The sequence below is a fragment of the Nelumbo lutea genome, chromosome 1 (genome assembly GCF_056320005.1).
Source record: "Nelumbo lutea isolate HS-2025 chromosome 1, American lotus-T2T, whole genome shotgun sequence".
Classification (NCBI taxonomy): Eukaryota; Viridiplantae; Streptophyta; class Magnoliopsida; order Proteales; family Nelumbonaceae; genus Nelumbo; species Nelumbo lutea.
The window spans coordinates 177,562,732-177,589,222 of NC_142684.1; the positions used below are offsets into that span (position 1 = coordinate 177,562,732).

The following is a 26,491-nucleotide window of genomic DNA, read 5'->3' on the forward strand; positions in this document are numbered from 1 at the left end:
TAACTGTCTGTCAGAGGTCAGCACATTATGGGAACCTTAAATCATAGATGCAACAGTTAAAGGAGGAACGTGTACAGACAAATTCTGGTTATTAATATGCAATGTCACAGTTAAAAGGAGGAACTTGCATTCTAAGGCAATGAATGAAGAAGATGATGATGATGATGTTAATATGTGCTAGTTGGGTATAGTGTGTATACCCATGTACAGGGCCTTAATGTGCCAGTGGTCTCTGAAAGCACCCTCTAGATCTGATTCACCTTGATTTCTCATACCACAGCCATCAAAATTCATTGTTATCATATTTTCAGAGAGAGTGTCTAGGCTACAATACCTTTAATCCTCTAGGAAGAAGTTTCTGCCACCACTATCAACCTCCAAGAATCTTGTCAACAGAAGAACAAGGGAACTCCTCCTTGCTCTTCACCTAATGAACAGGTAATTCTTACCAGATCCATTAAATCCTTTCTGGATTTAGATTTGCTGGAGAAGATTCCCATGTTCAACTCTTCCCATAATCCATAGGATGGCTACTCTCATGCATCTCCTTAGTGTCTTTACCAACGGATACCAAAGTTTTATTTTCTTCCCTCAAACAGTAACAGTATATTACTAACATAAGAAAAGAAAAGAAAAAAAAGGTACATGAGAAAGAAAGGTAAAGAATATTAAAAGCCACAATTGTGGTTGCTTGCCAGTGTCAGACAGCAGTTTGGACTTGTCAGGTTTGGAACCCCCTGCACATGTTTAGAGAACAACTATCTGATGCCTATGGGCAGTGCAGTGTTGGCTTACAGCATTTTTTCTACAGCAGATCTAGGACACTGAAGAGATGACAATGAAGAAAATATAACACCCCACACAATGACACTACTCCCAAAAAGACGCCTCATTAACCATGGATATAAAATATAATCCACACCCATCAGAAACGACCACAAACCCAAGGGGAAAACACCAGCACTCATCAGGTCCACAAAAAAGATAAGAAGCATCAAATCCATTAAAAAAAGCATACACCCTCAACCCCCTACATCAACAGTGGATACCTAGAGAACAACAGCCCCATCCAACTAGTAGCCAACCAAATAAAACCCCCAAGGCCCAGCAACAGATGGGCCTCTGAGCACCCGTCGGCCGTAGCAATTTAAGATCTCAAGACTTACCACCCCGTATCTTGTAGTATCACATTTCCCTCTCCCTGTTCCTTTTTTTTTTTTTTTGAAGAGTAAAGAAGAAATTTTACTAAAATAAAAAAAAAGGAAGGATACAAGCTGATTGGCTGTCAAGGTGACACCCCACTAGTTAGTCACTAAGAAACAGGCTCTCCTTCGCTTCCTTCTATGAAATGGATACTTTAGTAGCGATGTCCAATTGCTGCATGCTACTCCCCAAATATGTCACCTCAACATCCTTCCTCAACTCAAGTTCCCTTTGCTTCAAAACTGTTTAAGTTGTAGCCTTATTTGTTCTCTCTTGGTGATGTCTTATCACTACCTATTGTGCTCTTTTTTTATTTTAATAAATTTTCATTTTACTTTCAAAAAAGAGAACTCCCTATGTTTCAAGTTTCAACCAGTGCAAGTACTCGTATGCTTGTTGCACTGCAAGAAAGACAAACATTTTTCTGATATCTTTTGATTCTACCTTCCTTAAAACTATTCAAGGGGTATGATTCCTCCATGCTTAAGCTTGCAATAACCATCTTTGCTTCCTGACACTTTAAGCCACCCTCCTCCTAACATTACTCAACATTTTAAGAATCTATTCCACCATGGCCTCTAACCATACATGAAGCCTTGAAATTCCAAAATGCATCATCAGAGCCTCTTGCCATCTAATTTCCACATCCCACAAATTCATAACAATCTTCAAGCTCCAACATTCCTTTAGCAATTGGTAATGGAGATTCTACAAGGGTTAAATTGCTGGTGGTCCTACAATAGGCTCAGCAAGGTAGTGAGATGGACATTGGGAAACTTGTAATAGAAGAGGACTCTAGCATGATAATTAGCTGGTTCAAGAATGGGGAAAAGGATCTTTGGAAGTATGGAAATGAGTTGAAGAAACTTAGATGAGTCCAAGATCAGCTCACAATTAGACTCAAAGTTTAACTAAACAAGGGCAGAAATCAACTAATTTGAGAAAATATGTAACCTTTTTGGGAGGGATAGCATGGCTGTGCTCTTAGCTTTGTAAAAAGATGTATATTTCCTGTTTATATCAATAAAATGGATTTTCCTTGTTGCTCATCAAAAAAGAAACATTCCTTTAATAACCATGATGTCTGACATGAAGGAGAAAAGTCCTACCGTGGGTAAATAAGTAAACTTAAGGATACTTGTCAAAAAAAAAAGTAAACTTAAGGATCTGACTTATGATGGAAATAAATTCAGATTTGAAAAAGCGGAGAAAGGGAAGAAGGAGAAGAAAGAATGCACCTTTTATTTAGAGATTAGGCTCAGTTTGGAAGGAGTACAAATACAAATAGATAGAGTGCAAAACCTTGTATTTTGTATGTATTTGTACTGTGCATATTTGTATTTGTACTCTTTCCAAACTGAGCCTTAAGAGAGAGAAAGAAGACAAAACTCTTACCCATAGATAATTTCAAAACACGCTTCTGTTCTATAATAATTCACTTCTAAAAGTTATATGACAGAACCTCTATAGACTCAACATAACGACTTGAAATTTCTCTTTACATACTTTATATTCAGCTAGGAAGTTAACTAGAATCAGTTCCAAAGAAATTGAGGCTATCCATCACTTTTTTCTTCTTTTGTTTTTAGACATTTAAGGTTTGCCCCAGTTTCAGGCCATAAAATATAATGTTGGGAAGACTTGTGGTAGGGAAATAGGTATTTTTTTACTTGCTTTCTAAATTCCATAACATCATTCCTGATTAAAAATAAGCTCATTGTTGAGTGTGCCCACCCCGGGGTGTTAAGATAGCACCCAACCTAGAAAACAAGTTGACTACACTGCACTATAAAATTAAATAAAAACAGAACTGGTCAAGATTACAAGACTGTAACTCGAGAAAATTCCAAAAATACTCCCCCGGCTCTGTTCTGCTAGTCTGAAGGAAGTCTGAATGCATCAGGACCCAATCTGACACCAGATTTACAATCAAAGCTAAAAGACCTCCAATGTTCTTCTGTTTGTTCTCAAATAATCTTCTATTTCTCTCATTCCATAAGACCCAGCAGACTGCAAAAGGGATACTGCTCCACACATCTTTGCTTTCTTGCACCCATTAAATCTTGGCCAGGAGAAGAATAACTCTGCCATAGACAAAGGCTGAAATAAGTTCATTCTAAATAAAAAGTAGAAGAAACTCCAGATGATATGAGCCCTCTTGCACGTGTAGAACAGGTGGAAAACTGTTTCCTCATCCAAACAGCAAAGATAACAGAAACTTGCCATGTAGAAACCTCTATTCTTCAGGTGGTCTGAACTCTGAAGTTAAAATACTGTCAAGCAACACTAACCATGCGAAGGCTTCCACTCTAGGAGGGACAGGATTCCTTCACACTCCTTCCACCTGATCCGCAGCCATCTGCTCCCTTATCAGTGCCAAGTAAAAGGATTTCACAGTGAAAATTCCATTTTTGCATTCTTTCCACCACAGTCCATCTCTAGCAGCAGTAGAAATATCAACCTGTTGCAGATTTTCTAACAGCAGTACACATTCCTCAATTTCCTGATCTCTCAATGGCCTCCTAAACTTTGGGCTCCACACCAATTGGTCTCCCCTCATCTCAAAGCATTGATCCACCCTCACCTGCTGATCGGAGAACCTATAAAGTCTTGAACAAACCTCCCTCAGCTTCCCAACCCCACACCATTCGTCTTCCCAGAATCTCACTCTTGACCCCTCCCCCACCTTAAAACTGACCAAAGCTTTGAACTCTCTATTAAAATTCATAATCCCCTTCAACAAACTCACCCCATAGGAATTCAAGACTTCTCTTGATTCCCAACCAAACCTCACTACCCCATATTTCCCGGCTACCACCCTCCATAAAGAATCCTTTTCTCTATCCAGCCCAAACCTCCATAGCCACTTACCCAAAAGAGCCCTGTTAAACAGCCTCACCCTTCTAAACCCCAGTCCCCCTTTCCCTTTTGGTCTGCAAGCCTTACCCTGATTTACCAAATGAAACTTCTCTTGACCCCCAACTCCTTCCCAGAGGAAATCTCTCTGAAGTTTTTCAATCTTTTCTGCCACCTTCCTTGGAATCTTTAAGAGTGACAAATAATATGTTGGTAGGCTTGAAAGAACACTCCCTATAAGAGTTATTCTGCCCCCAAAAGACAGGTATTTTGCTTTCCACTTCTCTAGTCTCCTCTCCACCCTTTCTATCACCGGCCTCCATACCCCTACTCCAGAAATCTTGGTCCCTACCAGGAGACCCAAAAAGTTGAAAGGTAACTCCCCTCACCGGCATTCCAACACTGCAGCACACTGGTCCGACACCTCCCTCTCCACTTCCCCCACTCTAATTAGAAGACTCTTGGAAAGATTAACTTTCAGACCTGTTAAACTCTCAAAGTTTGTTGGAATGGCCCTTAAACTCAGCACCTGGTCCACTAAGGCATCTAAAAAAAGTACCATTTGCATACTGCAGATGGGAGATGTAGGGCCCCTCCAAACCTACTCTAAATCCTTCAACCCATCCCAGTTGAACACCCTTCACCATAAGTTAAGCACCTCCATAAGAAACAGAGAAAAAGACACTGAGGATATGCAAGCATACACCTATCTCCTCCACTTCTCTCCAAAGCCCATCAAATGTTGCATCTCCTCCAGGAAACCCCATTCCACATGGCCATGTGCCTTCTTGATATCAATCTTACAAACCAGACCTGGCCTCCCGCTTCTCAGCCTAGAGTCAATACATTCACCAGCCACCAGCACCCCGTCTAAAATGTGTCTCCCTTCCACAAAGGCCATCTGAGTTTCGCCCATCACTTCGTGCAGAACTGATTTCAGTCTCCAAGAAAGCACCTTAGCCAGAAGCTTACAACGGCTGCTTATTGAGCTGATTGGTCTGAAATCTTCAATATTCACAGCCCCATCCTTCTTTTGAATCAAAAGAGATAAAGGTGGCATTCAGCCTTTTGTCCAGTTCTTTTGTGTTGCAGAATTCCTTGATCAATCAAACAAAACCCTCCTCTAAAAAGCTCCAGCTGGCCCTAATGAAGCTAAAGTTAAACCCCTCAGGCCCCGGAGTTTTGTCTCCTTCAATCCTTTTCAAAGATTTTCTGATCTCCCCAACCTCCACCTCCCTTTCTAGCCACACTACTGAGTTATCACTCAACTTTCTAGGCTCCAATCCCCCCAAGGACACCCACCTCCAACCCCTTTCCGAGAATAAATTCTTGTAATACTCTACCACCTCTTTTTGAATCACCTCCCAAGAGTCCACCACCACCTCTCCTACCTGAATTCTCGAGATGAGGTTCCTCCTATGCCTAGCACTTGCAAAAGCCTGAAAATATGTTGTGTTTTTGTCTCCAGCTCACCTCGTCCCTCAAAATTAGTCCTTCCAGTTCTCTTTCTAGGGAAACCTTCTCTATTAGAGCCTCTCTTGAGAGCTGTCCCTCTTCTTCCAGTCTATCCAGTTTCGCAAGCTTGTCCAAAATTTCTTTCTTCCTCAGCTCAGCCCCTCCAAACACCTCTGCTCTTCTACCCCTCAGCTCTTCTTTCAGAAACTGAATTTTTCTTAAAATCCTAACAGCTACTGACCCTTCCACCTGCACACTCTACCTTTCTTCAGCCCACTCCAAAAAGTTAGGATCTTGCAACCAGACGCTTTCAAATCTGAAAGGTAACTCCATTTACAGCAACAAACTTTCTTAACATCATTGGTTTGTGGCCTGACATTCTTAGAGACAGGGCTTCTTGAACCACTTCCCCCACGTACTCCACCCAATCCCCTGAAAATAAGAACCTGTCCAACCTTCTAAGGATAGGTGGGAATTGACCATTTGACCAAGTGAACTTCCCACCACTTAAACCATGAACCCGGCAAGGTTGTTCTCTAATTAATTCTCTTAAAAATGTTTTTCTTCTCTTTGCCAGCTCTGACTCTAGAGTTTAGACTTTAGGTCCTTTGGAATTTTTATTGTTTTTCCTTTTTTTTTTTTTTTGAGAAAAAGTTAACTTTATTCAAGACAAGAAAGGTACATGAGGAGATGTATACAGATATTAGACACTCAAGAGTTACATAGGCAGAAAACTATCACTGAATAAGTAATCTCTGTAGGCGCCAGATTTAGCTAGACTGTCAGCTTCAGAATTTAGCTCCCTCAGAACCCAGCCCACGTGTGCATTCAAGGAGGAGAGGATGTCTCTCGCTTCATCCAAGTAGTGAGCTAAGGCCCAAGGCCCACTATCAGGATTAGTAAGCCAATTAATGGTGTTGGCTGAATCTCCTTTGATGGTAAGATTTAATAAACCCAGGTCTCTTGCAATCCTGATGCCGGTTAATGCTGCCATGACTTCAGCCTTTGTTGAGGAAGCCATCCCAATCGGTCCACTAAAAGCCCAACTGATAGTACCATCTCTTCTTCTAATTACACCTCCAATACAAAGTTGTCTCCCCTTCCTCAGCAACTCTGAGACTATGGGAAGTGTAGAGGTGTATGTGATTAGAATGAGGAAGATTTACAGCATTTCTTTGGAGGTCAGCAACCGTGACATCTCTGAAATAATCTGAGCTGGAAGTCCACAGGAAGCATCTAAAACAGATTAAAGAAATAAGCTCCTCACAGTTTTTTGTTCTATTGTTAAACACCCAGTTATTTCTCTCTTCCCAAATGCTCCAGAATATAGCATGTGCAGCAGATTGCCATAAAGTTTTCCCTCTTTTGCTTAAACCTCTTCCTGTCCATTGTCCTAAACATTCAACCACATGTTCTAGGAAAACCCAACTGTACTCAAATAACGTTAGGAAAAAGTTCCAAAATTTTCTGGTTTCCTCACAGTGAAGCAGGATGTGGTTGGCAGATTCCCCGGCTTTAAGGCAGAAGCAACATACATGAGGGGATAAATATGACCTTCCATGATTCTTTTTCTGAAGGAGATCATAAGTGTTGATTTTCTTTAAGCTGGCCTCCCACACAAAAAAAAAAAAACAGACCCTGGAAGGGATATGGGTGCACCAAATTCTCTTGAAGGGGTACTGATCAGTGATTTGTTCTTCCCTAACTAAAGCCTTGAAGCAAGATTTGGTTGAGAACTTACCAGCTGGGTGAAGGGTCCACACATGAAGGTCAGGGGAATTTTGGGAGAGGTATACCTCTCTCAGGGTGTGGTCTCCTAAGAGTTAGGTTCCGGTTGAAATGAGGGGGGGCGGGGGGCAAGGTTTAGTTGGCCAAGGTTGAGAACTTGTGGTAAGGCTGAAAAGGCAAGGGAAAGAGTTGGCCAAGGTTGAGTTGCCCCACCAAAGATCAGTCCAGAACTTAATTCTATCACCCTTGCCCACCTTATATCTGATAAAAGAGATGAAAAAAGTGTAAATCGAGGTTATACCTTTCCAAGGATGAGTGTCTCTGACCCGATTCAAGCATAGTTTTCAAGGCGCCAAGGCAAGGCTGGGCGTCAGAGGCGCACCTTGTCGCCTAGTTGACTAGGCGGGCGCCTAGGCCATGGATTTTTTTTATAGAAAAAATAGATCCTAGGATAGTTCCCTTGGTACCATAGCCATATTTCCTTAATAATTATTCATATTTTTCATAAGAAAAGTATAGAGTTCATGTTAAAGTATAGAAAATCAACAAATTCATGAAAGAAAAAAAAAAAGAAGGAAAAGAAAATTCAAAAAATAAAGGGGCTTAGTAGTAGTAGTAGTAGTAATATAAACACACAAAATGAATATTTTAGTTTAATAATGCCTATTTTATAATTATAATGTCAAAAAATAAAGAATAAAAAAGTATTTTACAATACATAGTACAAAACAGCTTGGCAATTGGGCGAGCTGAGCCTCAAAGGGCACTTTGACAACTATGGATTCAAGCGAAGATTGCTATCCCAACTATTGGCGTGATTCCCATATTTGCTAGTGATTGCAGCATTCCATAGACCACTTGGTTCTAGAGGGAATTCCCACAACCATTTACTGAGAAGAGCTATGTTTCTTTCTTTCAAGTGGCCTTGCTTTTCCTTTCTTAACAGCGTTGATGTAGCCCACCCCAACCCTTTCTAGCTAACCCCGAACCTCCAAAGATTAGAGCCTTTTGCCAAGCAGCTTAATACATTGATCATACAGGTTATACACTTCAAAGAAGAAAGAAACCTGTTGTGTCTTTTCTCATGTCTGAATCCTTTGCCTTAATGATGGAGAATGTCACTCATTCAGTACTTGTGAAACCACTTTTTCCCATTGATAATACAGGTTATACACTTCAAAGAAGAAAGAAATCTGTTGTGTCTTTTCTCATGTCTGAATCCTTTGCCTTAATGATGGAGAATGTCACTCATTCCGTACTTGTGAAACCACTTTTTCCCTCTTTTACACATATTACACCATTTCAAATAGTTAGATATAAACAAGTTCAAAGGGGAAGATAAAAGAGTGTGGAGTTGAGAAGTCAGATATGTTCTCTGTAAAATCGTTTTTTAAAGCAGTTTCAAAGGAGGAAGCTGTATCTTTCCCAAGTCAAAGAATATGGGTTAGAACTGTGCCTTCAAAGATAGCCTTTTTTGTTTGGTCAGCAGTGCTGGATAAGATTCTACCCACAGACAATTTAGTCAAAAGATGGTTAGAAGTGGTAGACATGGCATGTCCCCTATGTATTGGGAATGTGGAATCATCTAGTCATCTGCTGTTACACTGCAATTTTACTCACTGGATGTGGTTAAGAGTGGTGGAATTATTTGGTGCTAAGTGGTAGACATGGCAGATGTTAGGGGACTCATGGAAGCTTGGTGGCTGAGTGGTCTGAGTAAAGCTGGAAAGGTGGTTTGGAGTATTATTCCCGCAGCTGTTCTGTGGACTGTATTGAGTGAAAGAAATAACAGGTTATTTGAAGGAATTCAAAAATCAAAAGAAGATGTTCTGAGGAAAATGATTGATCCACTCATGGCTGACTACACACCCGTTGTTTAAAGATAGACATCCAAGTGCTTTATTTTAGTTTAATTTTTTGTTTGTAAGGAGGGTGTAGTTTTTTTGCTTAGGGGATTGAGGATTGTATGGGGCTGTTTTGGATTCTTTGTATATCTTCTGTTTATTTCACTTTGTACAGGGGTTTCTATAGTTGATTTTTAATGAATTCACTTTACAGTTTTCAAAAAAACAAAAAAACAAAAACAAAATAAAGCTTTAAAATAATTTTATGGCTTATTTGACTGGTCAACCTAGACTAGTTGATGTTAATGAGTATCAACTAACTAGTGAGTGATGCAGTTGATCTAGCCTCATCTGACTAGTCAGTTGACTAATTAATGACTAGTAGACAATTTGATAACACTGCAGTGTTTTACAAGGGCAAGGCGCAAGGGCCATTTTGCGCCTGAGGCGCAAGGCGAGGCACGCGCCTTTTTGAGGCAAGGCGCAGAATTTAAAAAAATGCAAAAAAATCGAAAAAGAATGCAAAAAATTATAAAACATAATATAATAAAAAATATTAACTTAAGTTTTAAAATAAATGTTTTAAAAAACCTATTATCTAAAATTAAAATACATAAATATAATATGTAAAGCAAATTCAAATGAGAATATAAAAATGAAATCAAACATATAAAACATCTTCAAGCATATAAAACCCACAATCTCTTTTTTTTCTCAATTGCATCAAGTAGCTAATGTGATATATTACATTCCTAATTCTACGAGCCGCCTTTGTGCCACACCCCTCGAGGCAAGCCCAAACAAGTCCATGTTAGGGTCTTAAATTCTTAGATTTCACACAAAAAAATAATAATTTTACAGTTTAAATTGCTTTTAAGAAGATATTTTACTAAGATGAATAAATGGACAACATTACCAAATAGGGGGTTCTTGAAGCTTCGGTGAGCAAGCGATCAAGAACCCCCATTTGGTAATGTTGTCCATTCGTTCATCTTAATAAAATATCTTCTTAAAAGCAATTTAAACTATAAAATTATTATTTTTTATGTGAAATCTAAGAATTTAAGACCCTAACATGGATTTGTTTGGGCTGGCCTCAGGGGCGTGGCATGGGGGTTCGGGAGCGGAGCCCCCGACCCAGCGGCCAGACTCGAAAAAAGGGAAAAAGCAGCAAACTTTCAAAAGGCGCACGCCTGGGCTAAGGTGCAAGGTGCACGCCTAGGTGCACCAGGCACGCGCCTAGGACCTGGACGAGGCGCCTACCCTAAAATGCACCTCGCCTGAGTGCCTAGGCACGCCTTTTAAATCACTGTAACACTGATCTGGATTGACTACAACAAAGTTTGTTATTGAACACCAATGTAGAAATGGCTATCTCAGGGACCTCTTTTTTTGTGGTAAACAACACTTCATTAAAGGAAAAAGGTAATACAAAGAGTATACATACAGGAAAAGCATCCAAACAGGTTCTCTCAAGCTTCTCCAACCTTTCCTTCTTTCTTCAAAGGTTCTATAAATCAATTACTCTAGTTTTTAGCTGGTATCCCCACATGGATAGCAAAATAGATTGTTTTAGTTCAGAAACAACTACCATTATTTCACTGTCACTGAATAAATACTATGTCTAAAAGTAACCCCTATTTCCAACTAAAACTTAAAAAATAAAATAAAAGAAAAGAGAACAACCCTATAGTCATAATCTTTTTCCATTCTGCAAAATCCACGAATCTTTTGAATAAGTCTTGATGTAAATTAGATCCCTAATCCTCCTGTGTTTACACCATAATTTTAGCAAACCCCACACATGACTTGACTTGAGTTTATGCCATAATTCTACACCTGTATATTTACCAAAATTTGCAAGCATTTCCCTAGTACAATCATATTCTCTATAATGCAAACCATACTTCTCCACAAGTGATTGATACTAAATTACAATTCAGTCTCATTGGTATTCTTGAAACCAGATTTCTGGACATGACAATAATTCATTCAACCAAAAAATGCACCTACATACTATCCATAAAGAAGAAGAGAATGTAAATCAGCTTATGTTGACAAACACAGCAAGTGTAGATCAGTTTGATAATTATTAAAAAGTTGTCTTATAACAGCAACTTCAGACAGCAATAATGGGGTTCAAGCTTTGGTAAAAGCCCAGCAATATTGAAACTACTAGCAACTTACTTATTTTGTCAACTGCAACAGCCAACTTTTGTAGCTCATCTGGGCAAATATCAGGGCAGTGTGTGAACCCAAAATATATCAAAGTCCATTTCCCCAAGAAGTCTCTCTCTGTAACAGACTTCCCATTATGATCAACAAGGTTGATTGGACCCCCAATAGCAGCTTTTCCTACAGAAGGCCCCTCTTTTACCGCAACAGAGGCATTATGTATTTCTATATACAAGAAGCAAAAAAAAATATATATCAATACATAATAAGGAAAAGAAAGAAATGTTTTATGTTAAGGGAAACTAATGTGAAGCCAATTCCAAGATGTGAGATGAACCAAGGATTAAGAGAAAAGTAGTGACTTGTAAACAAAGAATGATGGTATAAAACTATAGCAATCTAGTGACTTGGATTTTTAAAACAAGAACAGCATACCAACTATAGTTGTAAACAATAAATCCATGATAACAGAATGCTAGAAAGAGAAGAAAATAGGATTCAGGAATTTATTGAAAACAAGACTCTTTGACAAATGTAAGGTGGCCCAAAGGGAAATGGCAGATTATTTGGCCAAACAAGGGGTCCATAGTCTGCAACTATTTTGGGCCAAGTTGCAATTGGTAAAACTTAAAGGGTAGTTGGGTAATGCATTCCCAACTCTAAAATGTACTATATTTTAACTTTTTTTACTAAATTAATGAATCACTATTATTGATCAAAAAAATTGCAAGATGGCTCAAAGACTCACCTCTACAATATAAGAGCTAAATAACCCATGATCTTCCAAATATGATTCCTATTGAGCAAAGTATCAATTCGATACTCTGTTGGTGTGAAAATTTTAATAAATTCTCATGCAACATAATTCACTCAATCAAGTGATTGAGTTTTTATTATTTTGGGTAAGGCCCATTCAGGGAATCATACGGATTGTTCCCCTTAATAGCATCCCCACAAGAAAATAGAAAACACCTTTTGATTCTCACTTGGAGAAATGAACACAGAGAACAAAAGAAAAGAAAAATAGGTTACTTAAAAAGAACTTTTCATTTGCTTTTCTTTTACATCAGGTGTACAAGAATGAGAAGAAAGAAAAAGAAAATACAATTGAGAAAAATATACAGCCAAAAAAATACATTTCTCTTTTCTTTAATACAAAGAAAATTTCCTTCTCACTCCTTTCTTCATAATAAGTTGTAGTCAATCAGATGAAATTTTGATTGTATACAGCCTTACTCCTTGAAATTTTGCATACAAAAAGGGAACCATAGTCAATCAAATTGAATATTTGATTGTAGACGATTTTCATCCCTCTGCTCTTCACTTTCATTTGTAGGGAACCATAATCAGCCTTTGAGATTTAGACTATAGATGGTTTACTCCCTAACTTTGTGTTGAAAGAGGGACCATAATCAACCAAGTAGAGGCATCTGGTTGTAGATGATTTATTCCCCCCTACTCTTCATTTTCATTTGAAGGGAACCATAATCAGTCTTCGACAATTAGAATGTAGATGGTTTAATCCCTAACTTTGCCTTGAAAGAGGGACCATAATCAACCAAGTAAAGGCACCTGGTTGTGGATGGTTTATTTCCCTCTTTTTCCTTTCTCAAAAGTAATAACAAAAGAGAGAGAAAGAAGGATACATAGCAGAAGACATAAATAGGAAGTATTCACAGAGTTCCTTTTCTCTACCTGTATTAGTGAGACCTTTCCTTCCTTGCCTTCCCTTGAGCACTTCTCTTTTCTTCTCTCCTTATCTTTGCTTTCTTAAGAATCTCTTGTGAAAACTTTCTCCGAAGAGTCTCTCCGTGTGTATGTGTTTCTAGCTTCCCCTTAAGGAGCTTAAATAGGGAGTGGGGTGGTTATGTAACTACCCCCTCCTTCTAGGTGAAGAACACCTGTCCCTCCCACTTAAAGAGAGGGAACTCCCCACTTAAAGAGAGAGAACTCCCCACTTAAGAGGGGGAACTCCCATACGGGATACTTTTTTATAATTTTAATGATTTGGCTAGTAGACTAGCTAGCCCACTTATTACAAATTATTTGAATAAAAAAATGACTTCAACAGCCTTGTACCAGGCATATCGCATTGTATCTTTGGCTGACCGAAAGGCTTTTTTTATCAATAACAACAGATTTCATTAAATAGGAATAAACTTACAAAAAAGAGGAGCTAAAGTATCTTAACTCCCCAGAAATTGGGTAGGCACCCAAAATGAAAATAACAAAACAATTACAACTGAGCCCAGAACCCAGAAACCCTATTCACACCTTGCCTAGCCAATCCATCAGCAAAGGAGTTTGCATTTCTCTTTACCCAAGTACACTGAATTTCCATATTCTTGATCAGCCATTTGAATTTTCTCTTTTCATTACTGTAACTCCAAAGCTTAGAATTGCCTTCTTTTAGCCAATTCACTGCAACCACAGAATCTCCCTCTACAATCAGCTTCTTGACATTTAGGTCTTTAGCCCTTTGTACCCCTTCCAAAGCTGCTAACACCTCAGCCCTCAGAGTCCCCCACTCCAATTGGGCTAGAGAACAAAACTATTATATTACCGTTCTCATCTCTTAATACCCCCCCAATACCCGAGGGCCCTGGATTCCCCATGCTACCACCATCAAAATTTAGTATCAAAACACCTGATACACATGTTCGTGCGTATTGGGTGTATCAATAGCCTGAGCCCAGAAACCCCCTTTGATGAAGATAATTAAGAACAAAAGGAAGCCCCACAATAATAGTTTCAAATGCAACCCATTACAAGGATAACCCAACCTATTTAACTAATTACAGTTTACAAATCAAGGAGAGATTTCTATATCATGACTTGAATCAGGCTGAATTATATAATAAAATATCAAAGATAAAAAGGTACAAGTCCATGTAATTAGAATTTCATATGTGAACACACCTAAGTCATAAGATTTGACTTTTCAAAGGGATCATTAAGTAAGGCCCCAAATTACATGAGACTTTAACACTCTAAAAACCTTGGACTTTTCCTACAAATCCTACTCACCGTAGTAATCTACCTTCAATGTGCCGCTTCTTCTCCTTGTCATAATAAAATACAAGTCCTGCCCCAGTCGTAATCAGCAAAAGAAAGCTCAACCATGAAACAGGCTGCAAGAGGCAATTCATATAGATCATTTAAGACAGATTTACTCAAATGTCAACCATATCAAGCAAGAGTATGTGCCTTAGAGAGAAGTCCATTGAAAGCATGGAAAATTCTGGAAGCAAAACAATAATACATATCCACCTTCCTGTGTGTAGGCTGTTATTACCTCTCAAAACATCATTTGTTCATACAGGTAAGCACTAGTTACAACAGGAAAAAGAAATACTAAAATCGCAGCCAACACGAAGCTTGACATATTAGTGACATCGAGGTCATACAAGCAGATAAAAAAAACATCAAGTTCACACAAAGCATCACTACCTTTTTTATTTTGATGAATAATGAGAAGTTTTATTAATAGAATTATAATAGATACACAGAGAAGGTCCCCAAAAAGAGGCACGAGATGCAGCCTCAGATCAAAACAGAGAATTACAGCTTAGCCCAAAACATCTGACTCCTATGCACTCCTTATTTAGCTAGCGAGTCTGCTAACCCATTTGCAGATCTTCTTTCCCATTGGAAATGGACAGACATGTTTGTAGTTAGCCATCTGAATCTTTGTAAAACCCCTTTATAGGACCAGGCTGCTGTTTCTGGCTCTTTTAACCACTGGATCACCAGCTTTGAATCACCTTCAATTAAGAGCTGTTCACAGGTCAGTTCTTTGGCAAACTCAGCTCCTTGTAACACTGCCTGAATTTCTGCATTAACTGAATCCCCTACTCCTATAGGGCCAGAAATAACTGCCCGTGAAAAAGTTGATGAATTCATTTGAATGGGGAAAGTCTACTTCAAATCCAACAGGTACGCTACAGATTTCTAAATGGATGAGCTAGTACCTTTGAGTGGAATTTCTTTCCACATCATACAGCTAATACACAAAGGTGATCCTTTAGCTTTATAAAATGTGGATACAACTTTGTGGAGCCATATCTTGGAGTTTATGACAGGAAAAGAAGAGCCAAAACTATGAAGCCAAGGGCAGATTCCCAGTGTTGAACAAGTAAAATGATAATAGCTACAAACAAATTAATTACTGGAATTAACAAATTCAACTTAAGTAAAAAATTTAAGAAAAGCATAAAACCTCATTGCTATGAGTTTTGACAAAATCCTAGCTAAGGGTGGCTACCAGATCATGATAGATGGATGTCGGCTGCTACATCAGAAATGTGAGTGATATCTTTGTTGATGAGGCTGAATTTTTCATTCCACCATAATCGAATTCTGCTGATTCAGATTCCGTTGGGTCAATAGGGAAGGATGTTGGAAGATAGTATTTATCTTGTTGTTCTTCTTTATTAGCATAAGGGCCATGTTTTGTGCTTTGGTTGTGGCCCTATGCTGTTTTGCTGTATGATCCCTCTCCCTAGGTAGGTCCCGTCCTCTATCTCTCTATTCTTAATCAGTATAAATAACTTTTTGGTTTTTAATGCTTACTTGATTAATAGATGCAAACAATGGGGCCTTTTAAGAATGGCAACAAGTCCAACTAAAAACAGCTCAGTAAAAGCAAGAAATGTAAGGTCAAGCAAGTTAGGAACTTGGGATTATTAGTTTTTGACATATTCCAACAGTACACAACTTCCATTTAGTAAAGTTTAAGTCCTCACAAACCTAAAACTAAGATTACATGAATAATGTTCCTCTCACAAGTTGTGAATCAAAGTTCAAATGTGAATTCATCATCATCTAAGCCATGTCCCAGCTACATGGCATTGGCTACATGACTCCAGTTCCAATATCAGTTACTGTTCAATGCCATATTTTGTTGTTAAATTATGAGTCTTAAATTGTTGCTTACTACTTCAAGCCACACTCTTTTTGGTCTGTCCCATAGCTCTTCTAGACCCTTCAACTTGTAACAAATCAATTCTTCTTACTAGTGCTTGTATATGCTCTTCTCTGCACATGACCAAACCATCTCAGTGAACTTCCCTCTTTATCACCTATTGGAGCTACTCCCAGGTTCCTTCAAGTAAATGAGTTTCTGATCCTATTCTTTCTGCCTTTCCCACTCGTCCATCACTGCAGCCACATTTATTTTATTGACAAAGTCCAACAGTGAATTGAATAAAATAAATCTCTGAGAAGATCTGCATTTCCATATTTGGAATTTAGAATATGATCAACGCTGAAATTTCTGGGGACAAAGCCTCATACAGAACCACAAGGTTCTAGATTCTTAGAAGGTTTTACCTAATTTTTTTCATCCAATTTTAGGTGTTCTTTCAAACATCAAGTGCAATTGGTGCCTCAGTGTTTTAAAAGTGCAAGGTGCAAAAAAGCGCAGGGGCCAATTTGCATCTGAGGCGCAACGCGCAAGGCAAGGCGTGCGCATTTTTGAAGCAAGGCGCAAAAATTAAAAAAAAAAAACATTAAACATAATATTAATAAAAAATATAAACTTAAATTTTAAAATACATGTTTTAAAAAACCTATTATCTAAAATTAAAATACATAAACATAACATGTAAAGCATATCCAAATGAGAATTTAAAAATAAAATCAAACATATAAAACATTTTCAAGCATGTAAAGCCCACAATCTCTTTTTTTCCTCAATTGCATTACTTCAAGTAGCTAATGTGATGTAAAGCATATTACATTTCTGATTCTACGATTTGCCTTTATGCCACGCCCCTCGAGGCAAACTCAAACAAGTCCATGTTAGGGTCTTAAATTCTTAGTTATCACACAAAAAATAATGATTTTATAATTTTAATTGCTTTTTAAGAAAACATTTTATTAGGCTGAATGAACGAACAACATTATCAAATAGAATATATTTTATAATTTAGCAAAATTATAAAATCATTATTTTTTGTGTGAGAACTAAGAATTTAAGACCCTAACATGGATTGTTTGGGCTTGCCTTGAGGGGCGTGGCATGGGGGTCCGGGGGCAGAGCCCCCGGCCCAGCTACTAGGTTCAAAAAAAAGCAAAAAAGCGCTAAATTTTCAAAAGGTGCATGCCTGGTCTGAGGCATAAGGCGCATCAGGCACACGCCTAGGGTATACACCTCGCATGTGCGCCTCAGACGCACCTTTTAAATCACTGTGGTGCCTCAAAACAAAAAAAAAAAATTGAAGAATGGACCACACAGAAGTGTACCACAGCTACAGTGCAATGATAAAACCAACTATGAGAACTCAATCCATTATGTGGGAATGAATTGCTCATAACTCTTTCCATAAGAAAATAATCAAGTTTTCTTTCCATAACACAAACCAAATTATATCGTATTGTATTATATGATGCCACTATAATTCCCTTCAGTCCTTTACCCTCCTAAAACACAAAAACGATTGCTAATTGCATAGATTAATCCTATCCAGCTATTATCATGATTATCTAAATCTTAAAAAAAAAAAAAAGTCCCCTCCCTCCCTCTCTCTCTCTCTTTATTAAAATGCGAAACAACTGTTGTGTTGTAACATGGAAGATTTGGGACAGAAAAGGGTATTCATATCACTACATCGGCATGAATACCATTAAATGATTTCTGTTAGATAATTTACAACCTGTTCACATGAAACAACGTGCTGTCTGAATAAATTTAACAAGCCTATCAAGTCGGAGTGACATTCTCATGGAAAAGTGATCCAAAGATAATTCAATCAATCTAAGATCTCAGCTAATATAGTAGAAGAAATATGGAGTAACAAAAATTTACCCCGCCACGAACAGGCTTCCCGGCTTCACCAGTTCCTTGTGATTCCCCAGATTTCTCACTCTCCTCGGAATTAGATTCTACAGGCTTCTTTGGCGCTAGGTTTTCAGGATTAACAGTAGTACTGTTACATATATATCTTTGAACTATAGTGCACGGCTGCGTTCCATAACCTAGATAACTAACCTGTAAAATAAAGCGAAGTACTCAAAGTGGGAAGATATAAGAACGAATTTCATAACATTCTGTTTAAACAATAAATAAAGTTCAACTGAAAGATCGTTAAGAACATATAAGATGACAGACCGATGAGATGGCTGGGTTGGCTCTAAATTGGGGAATGTCCGGGACTCCATGGAAGCGTTGAATGTAGGGAGGCAATGCCTTAATTAGCTTGCAGTGGTGCTGATTGTAGAAGAGGAGACTGCGACGAATGAACCAACAATATTTGTTTCTCGAAATAGCCGACGCCATTGCTAGTACCAAGCTTCTGGTCAGACGGGGAAGGATTCGGAGTTTAACGAAGACGGCGAGTCTGAAAAGAAGAAATGAAGGTTGTAAATCCAGAGGCACCTTTGACCTGCTTCCAGTGCAGCTTAGGCCACGTTTGGGAGTAGGGATGTCAATGGGTTGGGTAAAATGGTAAACCCGTGTTAGGGTAACACACATTCGGCTTTAGGGTCGGATAGGAATCGCAACGGGGCGGGTTCTGTGTGGGGATCAGATTTTCCGTTCCTACCTAAATCCTCGAAATTTTTTTAGATGACAATATATTTTTGAAAAATAAATATAATAATACAAATATATATATATATATATATATATATATATATATATATATATATATATATATATATATATATTTATAATCGGGGTTGGGGTGAGGTGGACATCTCAATCCCCATCCTTGACCCTGACCCCGATCGGAGATTCCTATTAATCCCTATCCTCATTTCTGCTTCGCCAAAATAATATCAATTCCCGACCCCATCGGGCCGGGAAGTCAGATCCTTGTCGGGGATGGGGAAATTGCCATCCCTAGGGTTGGATTAGGGTTTTGATTGTTCATCCTGAGTTGGGTTCCATTCAGGTTGGGTATTGACTGACCCAATGGGCTGTGTCATGATGCCCTTCATGTGTACAACATATTCTTGTAATTTTTAACATCTAACTCTATAGCCTTAAAACTTAAGATTTATTTACATGTTAATTTTGGTTTTCTTTTTTTTTTTAATAGGAAAAATAACACCTTAGAATCTATAAAAACAAGTTTCTAAATAAAATTAATGGATCTTGGGTCTTCAAGATGTATTAACAAAAGTACAATGTGGGGTGGAGTTGGTATCGTATTAGACCTTGTTGGGCTAGGGTTGAGATAAACCTGACCCATTGGCATTCCCTATTTAGGAGTGCTTTTACGATGGGCTTTTTGTGTTCTAGAAGCCAAAAGGGTTTTTTTTCCTGGAAAAAAAATCAGATTAGTTGAACCAATGATAACGTCCTACGCCAGTTGTAAAATATAACCCCATAACAAGGGGTTATGAGTCTCTTATATTTTATGACTGATGTGGAGTATTATAATTGGTTCCTAGCATGAACAACAACTATCGTGTTGAGTTAAACCTAACTCTTTAACAAAATAAAAGCTGGTGTTTGGCATAGTGGCATTTCATTTCCTTGCATTTTGGGTTGATAAATACAGATTTATTAAAATTATGTATTACCACATCGTATACAAGTGCCATTTCAACTAAAAAAGCTACATGTGTGTGATAAAAGATCAAATTTGACAGTTTAAAACATTTCAAAATTGAAATTTTAGGTTGAAATAGAAATTTGTATTAATCAACTCAAATCGCATGTAAATCAAGTATGGACGATCATTGGCTCAAAAGCCTCAAATGATGTTTGTCCCGGTGAGAGATGGTTCAATTCATAATTGGTGGATAAGAATCACTAAAAATCGTAGTGATAATGATGATCCATTATTTAAAGAGAAATTTATGGTTATTTTGTGATTTATTTTGGGAAAATAGAAATGAGAAAATTTTCAATGTTCCCATTCTAATTGACATACCTCTTAAATAAAATCTTGTTTGATGAGTGAGTAGGTTTTATTTGAACACTCGTAATAAGGTTTGGGCTGCCTATTCGGTGGACTAGCCCCCTATGAGGGTTCTATAAAAATTAACTTTGATGCCTCCTATATGCTTGATGGTTTCTACTCGGTGGCATGTATTGCTAGCTTCTTCTATTGGCATAACTTTTATTAACCTGGCTGAAGATTGGGTTGCTTGGAAAGCCCACAACATTGCTTTCCATTTTCACGGCAGGCCCATTATTATTGAAGGTGATTCAAAGTTCGTCATCGACTGTCTTCTTCAGAAGGTAAAATTTTTTTGGTAATAAATTTCCTTGGAATTTAGTTTTTCATTTGTTTTTGTGATGAATGGGGTCATGTTGCCCCCCGTCTTGTGTAGCCTTCTTTCATTCTGTCCTAAAAAAATAAAAATAAAAAATCGCTCTCACAAATTTGTATTCATCAACTACTAATGGCAATTCTATACTACTATACCAAAGACCCCCTGAATGGATGTCTTGTTTTTTATCCATATATGTTTATGTGTTATTTTCCAATATGGAAAGATTACCCTTTTCGCCATTTTCTGCCATGAACATATTCTCTTCATATTCAGCAGCAGCATACCCATGACTTGCATTTTCTTTTCTAATCATTATCATGCTTGCCAATAACCAAGAATTTTTGTGAACATATTGCTATTTATAGGTGCGAGCATGGGTTAATTCGATTTGGTTCCAAGGCAAGACCAAGCAAAACCTAGAACCTACAAGTCCAAGTTTGGCATTATCAAGATTATATTGGTCCCAAGGTTGGATTTTGCCTAGGCGATTCCAAGGTCATTATAAGGTTTACCCATGGAACCTACTCTTTCTTTATCACCTCTTGCCAAGAAAAGGGAAAACGTTCTTTAAAAGATTGATTTTCATCAATAATAATAATAATAATAAAATTCAAAACTTACATTAATTTTATTAATTAAATCCAGTAATTTAATTTGTTGATTATCATAATATATAATATATAATTCAAATTTTGTAATTATAATTTATATTTTGTAAATATTACTTTTTACTTTACTTATCATACACATTCAAGTATTAAATTGAAGAAATATTATCAAATTACTTAAGTCACTCAATGGTCAAGTGAGACCATGGCTATCGTAACCGAGTAATTGGGTTCAAATCTTCACACACACAAAAGATTTAGGAAGAATAAACATTGTACAGTTCATTGGACAAGCAGTTTAGGATATGGTTGGTGCAGAGGTGGTCGGCTGTAGTCCAATATTCTGCAACAACAGAATGAGCTGGTTCTTCCATATTTAATGGGTTCAGTTCAGTCAAAGCGAAAGCTATCCCTAACTGTTATAAGGCAAACAATAGGCATTGTCTCCAACGCTTTTAGTTGGTTCCATTGAAGGGTTCAATTTTAGAGAAATCAGGAACTGTTGATAGTATCCGTTTCCTCATGAAGGGGTTAGTAGAGATAGATTCCATAAATACGGTTTTAAGAATGTTGTAAAAATAGTAAATAGAGAGCGGGTGGAACTTATCAGTAATTGATTTCCAAACCGAAGTTGCAGTGGTGTGAAGTTGTTGTAGGAGCTTGAAACTAGGAATTGCAGGAAGATGGAGGGTTGGGTCGTCCAACATGGTCACTCTCCTTAAAACCGTATTTGCCCCCTTATGGTGCAGCCAGGTGATTGCAAACCAGTCACCAAGATAAAACTGCCCATAGAGCACTAGTAGACGTGCACTCGCTTACCAGACCTCCGCAAACCACACAAGATTGATGCCCTGATTTCTCAGAGAAAACAAAAATGTCGAAAATGGTGTGTGTATAGACTAGGTCGGCCAACACTCTTCTTATAGAGTGCTCTTAGACCTAAATTGACATAGATGTGTCCTTTAGCCTCTTTAGAACAGTGCACTTGTTCAAAGAGGCACAATGAGGAAGAAGAGACGCAAAAAATAGAAAGCAACTTATTTAAAAAATTAAATTTGAATTTGAAGAGACACGTTTTAAAATTGAAAAGGTGTAATTCGGATAAAACAAAATGATTCAGTGTATTGTGTGTACACGTGCACCCCCAATGCATCATATACTCTTGTGGCTCATACTCATCATATGCCAAATGCCTCTTGCATGATGCAGTCTCAGGTTTCTATCGGTTTATTTGTAATCTATCCTATGCCCAATGCATCATATCTCCTTTTTATCTAATATTAGGGGTGACTATGAGACAAGTTTCTCATGATTCAAGCTTGGCTTGGTTTAAATCAATTTTCGAGCCGAGCTTGAGCCCGATATATATAGGCTTATTTGCTAGTCGAGCCTGGTATAATAAATAAATATTTTTTATTATACATACATACATATAATATTTTTATTATACACAATAATATTTTTTATATACAATATATGTATTTTTATGTATAATAGTAAATAATTTTTATAATTATTTTTTGTATGTATAATAATAAATAATTTTCATAATTCTTAATTTTTTGTATGTAAAATAAAAAATATATATTTTTATATTATAATTTTTAATTTTTAGAAAAACTGGCTTGTAGTCGAGCTTGAGCTCAAGTTGAGCTCAAACTTGTGAGCTTCTGAACCGAACTGAGCTCGAATAGCAAAGTATTCGACTCAGCTCAGCTCAAAGCCACCCCTATCTAATATGAAAGAGAAATTTTGATAAGGAATTTGTTTCTTTTGGTTGTGTTAGTGATGTAAAGAGACCGTAACTTGTATAGTTGTATGGCAAAATGAGATTTCAAAATATTATTCATGTTGATGTTGCCTCCTACTACTCAGATATTGCAAACCAAGAATAATGGACATTGCTTAAATTGACTTCCATTGCAGTTAACTGGAGAGGAAAAAAATGAACATAGCAAGAGGAGAAACGAGAGGTCAAACATCATACTTCTTCTCTAATTATTGCAAAAAAATTTTCCTTAGACTGTGATTTGTTTGCGATGTAAAAGTCTATTGATGGAGTTTTATACCGAATAATTTAAATCTTTGAATTGTTGAGCTTTGAAAAATGTGATTGTCGATGTAATATTACATCAATTTTATTGATATAGATCGATGTAAAACTCTACTATAAATGAGATTTTACATCGATTTACAATGTAAAACTCCACTCCATCTAAATGCCGATAAATCTAAACTGGGAGTGAAGTTTTATTACATTGATCTTGATTTACATTGCAAACAAATGTCAACAAAATTGAATTAGTGGTGGACTTTTACATCGATGAGATTTTACACACAAACAAATGCAACCTCAATGAAAAAACCTGTAAAAAGCAACGCCAACGTTTTCTCATTCTCAAAAGTGGAATAAATACAAAGTAGAGAAGAATTACTTGCCATTCAATGGAGCTTGGCACTGGTGACGAGCAGCAACCACGGTGGCAATGAGCAGCGGCGACAACAGATTTTACCCTTGTAGAGGAGTCCTTCAATAAAATAAAAATTTTGGGGCATTAAGGACTTAGTTTATTTATTTATTTTTATTTGTTTGGGATCACCACTCACCAAGGTTTTTAAAACCGAAATGGACAACGAACAGGTCAGGGGTTTGATTCTCAGGTCAAACGATCCAACCATTCGAACCGAACAAATAACCCATTTTGGCAAAAAAATAAAAAACAACCATAACCGTTGATCGGATCAGCAGTTTGCTAAACAAATCAATAGTTTTTGACGAAATGACGGTTCTAGGGTAAAACGGAACCAACCACCTGACCGGTTCTCAATTTTTTTGATCTGACTGTTTGGTTCGTTCCAGTTTTGAAAACCATGCCACTCACCATACAAGATATGAGTTGGGATCTTTTTGCCAACAAACACGTTCCAACCCTCTACCAACATGATCTAACATCACACATCTCACCATGAGATTGGGACCCACTAAGAAGTGGGACCTTCCATGTATGAGATGTATGGTGTGAGATCATGTTGGTAAAGGGTTGGAATGTGTTTTATTGGTAGGTGATCCGGACTTGCACGATCCACCTGAACAAAGCCTACAAGTGCCATGTCCAACAAACATGTAGGATCCACATATGCATATTGTTGGGGGTAATGGCATGATTGTTGCAGGTATTGCCATCTTCGTGATATCAAATGCATGGCTGTTGCATGGGAATTTTGGTGAAAAGTAAACCCAACCAAACATTAAAGTGTTGAGTTCAAAGCATTGATGTGGTCCTTAAGGCCCCATTCCTTTACCACCGATAAATAAGTTTGGGAAAGTTGGTCAATGGGTAATTTTTTCCCATTGTCCAACCTCACAATGTTCTTTTTGCATTTACTAATGGGCCCTACGATAAAATAAACTCCACTTCCCTGGGTAAAACTTACCCATCTTCCAGGTTGATAAACAACTTTCCCATCTAGGGAAAAATTTATAAAGTATAATGTAACAACTTTGCCCATTTTATACTAAGTTTTTATGGGTAAAAATGTCATTTTGTTACTTATATGAGAATCCTGAAAATCAAAAGAACATGGGTAAATGCACTTACCCATGTAAATGTTACCCAAAAAAGTTACAAAGATACAAGTGAACGAGGCCCAAGTGTCACTATTTTCTTTCAAAAACAACAACATACCAAACAAGCTCTTCAGGTCCATTTAGCTGCTCAGAATAGACACTTGGAATTGGACTAAGAATGGCAATGGGGCAGGGATCATATTCCCTATCCCCAACCCCAATTATGAAATAAATCCCCATCCCCAACCTCGATACTCACCAGAGATAAAAATTGTCTTCCATTCCCATTTCCCGACAAAGATGGATTCCCCACAAGGACCCAAAATCCGGATTTTTTTTAATTAACATATTTAAAAAAATACATTTATTTAAATAAAAGAAAATTTTAAAATATTAATAATATTTTAAATATTATTTAATATTTAATTGGGTTGGACATGGTAGGGACTTCATTCCCATTCCCAACTCCATCAGGTTGGGGAGGGTGGGTATCCCACGAGGATGGAAAAATTTGTCATAACAATTCAGATCTCCTACCCCACATAATACTGCAACTTTATATACCGTGCAAATACAGGAGATGTTCCTAATGTACCGTTATAGTGAGACCTGGGTAGTAGATCCGAGCTGCCTCCTGTTCCAGAGTTTCTCTTTTAACTCCATGGGGCCAGAGTAGCCAATCCCCCAAACCCATAGGTGCAGGTTGGGGTTTGATCGCAAGTCTCCATCCACTACAATCAGCCGGAAACCTTACCAACCATCCAATTGGCAGTTCCATTCCAAAGTTTTTCAAAAAAGTAAATAATTCTAGAAAAAAAACCCTAATGCACCTAACCTTGATATTAATAAAATAATAAAATATTAGTAAAATGATAACAAACAATAATATATTAATAAAATAAATAAATAATCTTAAAAATGGAAAATCGTGCAAAGGATTACTCCACATTTCCAAGTGGTTGACAAAGGTCCAATGAGAGGACCTGTTGGAGGGCTCATCGAGCAATTTTTATCAAGATTGAAAGTGCAACTTGGGCTGGCTTGGGTCGGGCTTTTGTCAAAATTTGAATGAACCCTGCACATGCCCGAAGCAGTATACTTCATAATTTATATACAAACTCATTCCAACCCGAGTTGCACGCCTAATTTATTTATTTAGTCTGTGCTAGTTATAGTTAAACCTGTCACTGTGTCGGGTTTGGTTTGGGACAGGATGTATCAGTTCCGAACCGATTATTCCACAAAATAGACCCGGAACCCGAACCAATTATTAACTAGGACAATCAAGCTAACCTTTAATTTGTGTAAATACATGTGGCCATGATTTGTTGCTTCAATTTGGTTTTAGCCTACTAGTGAAAACATGAGTTAGATAAATGTCACTGTGAAATAATCCAAGGCAATTTGGTTTAGCCTACAATTTCTTCGTATCAGTAATACACCATTTTGAAGTATTACATGAGAATCAATATACATTTTAAACGTTAAACAAGTTCTAGAAGTATAAAGATGCATCAGAAAGAAGCATGCAGCTTGTAACTGAAGACTTGGTACAGGTTAGTTTTAGCAACTTCAATGGCACTTGATGAACTCAAATAGATTTTGTACTTTTTTGTTTTTTGGCTGTCAACGGTATTATGCTCCATGATTCAGATTTCACAGTTGGTATATGATACTTCATGCTATCTGTTGGTTACAAACTATGAGATTCTGCAAATTTCCTTCTTATTTTGGACATAAAGCATTTTCTTCTGTAAAACTAAGAAGGTTCATATTTTCTTTTTTGCAGGGTTAATGGATGAGATATGAAGAACTACAAAAAATAA

At 37.5% G+C, this 26,491-nt stretch overlaps 1 protein-coding gene across 1 annotated transcript in view; it reads right to left on the reverse strand.

The window, feature by feature from the left end:
- LOC148879449 (cytochrome c oxidase assembly factor HCC1-like) overlaps nucleotides 1-18,746 on the reverse strand; it is a 40,152-nt gene extending 21,406 nt beyond the window's left edge. The window contains exons 1-4 of the mRNA XM_088960980.1: nucleotides 18,373-18,746; nucleotides 18,070-18,252; nucleotides 14,302-14,392; nucleotides 11,274-11,486 (exon numbers count right to left, since the gene is read on the reverse strand). Of these exons, the coding sequence (XP_088817106.1) occupies nucleotides 11,274-11,486; nucleotides 14,302-14,392; nucleotides 18,070-18,252; nucleotides 18,373-18,735 (850 nt within the window). The 5' untranslated portion in view covers nucleotides 18,736-18,746. The remainder of the gene's footprint in view (nucleotides 1-11,273; nucleotides 11,487-14,301; nucleotides 14,393-18,069; nucleotides 18,253-18,372) is intronic.
- Between the last annotated feature and the right edge of the window lie 7,745 nt (nucleotides 18,747-26,491).